The sequence below is a fragment of the Parus major genome, chromosome 17 (genome assembly GCF_001522545.3).
Source record: "Parus major isolate Abel chromosome 17, Parus_major1.1, whole genome shotgun sequence".
Taxonomy (NCBI): Eukaryota; Metazoa; Chordata; class Aves; order Passeriformes; family Paridae; genus Parus; species Parus major.
Genome location: NC_031785.1, coordinates 10,042,120 through 10,045,364, shown reverse-complemented (window position 1 = coordinate 10,045,364; position 3,245 = coordinate 10,042,120). Strand labels below are relative to the sequence as shown.

The 3,245-nt window shown below is 49.5% G+C and overlaps 1 protein-coding gene across 6 annotated transcripts in view; it reads right to left on the bottom strand.

The window, feature by feature from the left end:
• The window catches only part of EXD3 (exonuclease 3'-5' domain containing 3), a 186,686-nt gene that overhangs the window by 120,673 nt on the left and 62,768 nt on the right, over positions 1-3,245 (bottom strand). For 5 of the 6 annotated variants that reach the window (XM_033518355.1, XM_015644836.3, XM_015644838.2 and 2 more), the window contains 2 exons: positions 689-742; positions 59-198 (listed from right to left, as the gene is read on the bottom strand). In XM_033518355.1, coding sequence (XP_033374246.1) covers positions 59-198; positions 689-742 — 194 coding nt within the window. Of the gene's footprint in view, positions 1-58; positions 199-688; positions 743-1,070; positions 3,196-3,245 lie in introns of those variants that run through there. The other variant, XM_015644840.3, reaches the window with a different exon arrangement.

Genomic DNA, 3,245 nt, shown 5'->3' with positions numbered 1-3,245 from the left:
CACACTCTGCTCTGGCAGCACCTTGGCCCCAGCTGTTCAGAAACACAAGTGTTTGTACCTTGTGATGTCTCTGATATTGAAGCTGGGGTCACACCACGTGTCCAGGGTCTGCAAGAGCTTCCTCTGGAGCTCGGGATGTTCTGCCACATAATCTTCCACCAGGTTAGCTTTATCCTGGAGCAGCAGTGGGGTGCACATCTAGGAGAAGGAATTATGTTAAAGCCCCGTGCCCTGCCTTTGATCCCCATGGAGCACGAGAGCTCCAACCCTGGCCAAGCCACCAGTGCTGCCTACAGGAGAGCTGGGACATTTGTAACACACACAGGAGCCAGGAACTGATCTCTGCCTCAGTGCTGAGCACAGCCAGCAGCCAGAAAAACTGGGCAAGGGGTGTAATGGGGGCTAACAAACCCCTCAGTGCCCAACCTTGGTGGGAATGTTCATCAACAACACAACAGGGGCTTCTTGGGAATGGAGCTAAGGCTCAGGTGAAAGGCAGCAGGACTTGGAGGGCCCTGATGGATCTCCTGGAGGGCCCTGGTGGATTCCTGGAGGGCCCTGGTGGATTCCTGGAGNGCCCTGGTGGATTCCTGGAGGGCCCTGGTGGATTCCTGGAGGGCCCTGGTGGATCTCCTGCTAACAAAAGGTGGATCTGATGACAGAGGAGCCTGCAGAGGAAATGACTCACCTTCTCTACATCTTGATCTGGCTGTAATTTCAGCTTAATACTCAGTATGGCTGCCTAGAAAACATGAAAAGAAGTTGTGTATTTAGAAGAACCTTACAGTGGATAAATGGGCATTATTCCAAAGTGAAATGCTGTTATACACATTTTTAATGTGTTAATTGTTTCTGTTATGTCATCAAGCCCAAACCCTGCAAACATTTGGCCACATTGAAAATGTACAAGAACACTCCTGGCAGAGCTGCATACCCTGAGCAGAAACAGCCCCTGGAGCAAAAATGAAAGATCAAGTTGTTGGGCAGAAAGCGAGTGAAACACTTGGACAAAGCCAGCTGGGATGGATATTTCCTATCAAAGTCATGGTAAAACCCCTGAGCCACCATACCTTCCTGAGTGAACTTCAGCAGCCTCTCTCTGCCTTTGAAGTTTTGTAAAACAGTTGCATTTTGTGAAAGCAACTCAAGATTTTAAACACCCTGAAATCAAAAGGTTTGAGGTTCTCAAATTCCTGAGGCACTCCACACCCCTGAAAGCACCAGGGTCACCACAGAGAAGGGAAGAGCTCCATTTTCCCTTTCATGGGCACTCCAAATCTTTGATAAGCCAAGACCTGCCATGCTCACAAATTGTCTCCAAATCAGGATCTTCTGGAACCTGCTGGGAACTGCAAGAGCTGGAGCTCAGAGGAGCTGGTTCAGCCTGTCCCATCCCAGCTGGGGGAAAACTTTATTTTTTCTGTCTGTTTTGGTTTGGTTTTGGGGCAGTTTCCTTCACTGGAAGTCCAGGCTTCATCTTCAAAAGAGAAATCAGGAGATGAACTTTGAATGATGAAAAGAGGAATCGCCATTGACACAGAGACTGAACAGAAAGATGCAGGAGCATTGCTCAGCCCAGCTAAACCTCACCCAAACCTCTCCCTTACTCCAGACTTTAGAACTGTTCCACAAAGAGCTGCTTCTTTCCTCTCCCACCATCAGCTTAACAACACAATGTTCAAGCTGAGGGATTGTTCTCAAGTTGAAGGTTGCTATTTCTAGTGTGGACCTGGAAAAGGGGTTTGGGTCTCCAAAGCTGGTTTTGCTTTCCTCACAGCTCCTCAAGTTTGCTGAATTAAAAGAAATAATTAAAAGAAAAAAAAGAAGAAAATATTTGCAACTCTCAAGGCCTTGTTTCACCATTTGATCTCATTAGTATTTCCTATTGTAGCCTTAGTTTTAACTGCACCATCCAACAGCTCCCTAATGGCTTTTTAATGCTCAGATTAACCTAATTGCAGCACTGTTATCTACATGGCAGAGGTTTATCTCCAGCTCTACTAACTGTACAGGTGACTTAATCAGACAACGTGTGTGGTGTCAGGCTGGGGTTTCCTCTTTCCCTAGCTGGAGGTTTCACTGTGTCCCCAAGGCTGCAGAACAACAGAAGTTCATTTGTGCAGCACGTGGGGAGCCCTCCCCTCCTGCCCAGGGCTGGCTCAGCTCTCCAGGCCTGGAGGACACAGGAACTCCAACCTCACAGAGGTTCATGGCACCATCAGGCTGGAGAAGACCTCTAAGGTCACCCAATGCAGCCATCAGCCCATCACCCCCACAGTGCTCACAGCCAAACCACATCCCCAGGCTCCCTGAACACCTCCAGGGATGGAGCCCCCAGTGCTGGGACAGCCCAGCCCTTGGCATAAACTGGTTTTTATCAGCAATTTAACAGGCACAGGGAACTCTCTGGAGCAGGGCAGATGTCCTGTCCATGCCTGAAGCTCCACACGAGACAGAAGCAGGAGCTGGGCCCCAGAACAGGCACCAGGATCAGGGGCTGGGCTGAGCAGAGCAGAGATAACATCAGCCTATTTACAATGGGAATAGCAGAGAAGAGATATGAGTAACTGCAATAAAGATGAAAGTGCTTGGCAGCTGTGTCTGTGGTCTCAACTCCGAGCTATTTTAAGATTTTGTTTTGTTATTATCGTGTTTTGAATTGTTTCACTCCACAAACAAGTTTTGTGTAAAACGACCCTATTTTTACCAGGGTGTTTACAGCCGATAAGATCTCAGCAAAGCAACACCTCATTCGCAGGCTCATTTTGACTCAGAAAACAAACACTTCAATGAGGCCGAGCAGGCTGTAACCCCAGGGGTGAGGAGCCCCCTCCCCAGGCACAGCCTGGGCTGGAAGGGGAGCAGGGAAATCGGGATGTGACAATCCCACTCATCCAGCTGGATCCTGGGGCTGGAGCAGCAGGGCTGCACAAATCCTGAACAGCAGCACAGCAGCAAGGGCCAAAACCCCTGGCAGGATGCAGGAACATGGGCAAGCCCTGGGGAACGCTGAGATACTGCCAGCTGTCAATGTGCTCACCCCCCAAACCCCAAACACAACATTACCCTCGTGCCTTTGCACAAAGATGTGTTTCATCCACACGGGCTCTCCAGCATCATCTAATAACAGCAACAAGGATTGTTATTGCAGCACACAACAGAGTCCAACCTGTGCTGGACTGCCCTGGTGGAAAGGAACCTGGGCCATGCTGCTCCCTCTGCTGAGTGCACGGAGAGATGTGATG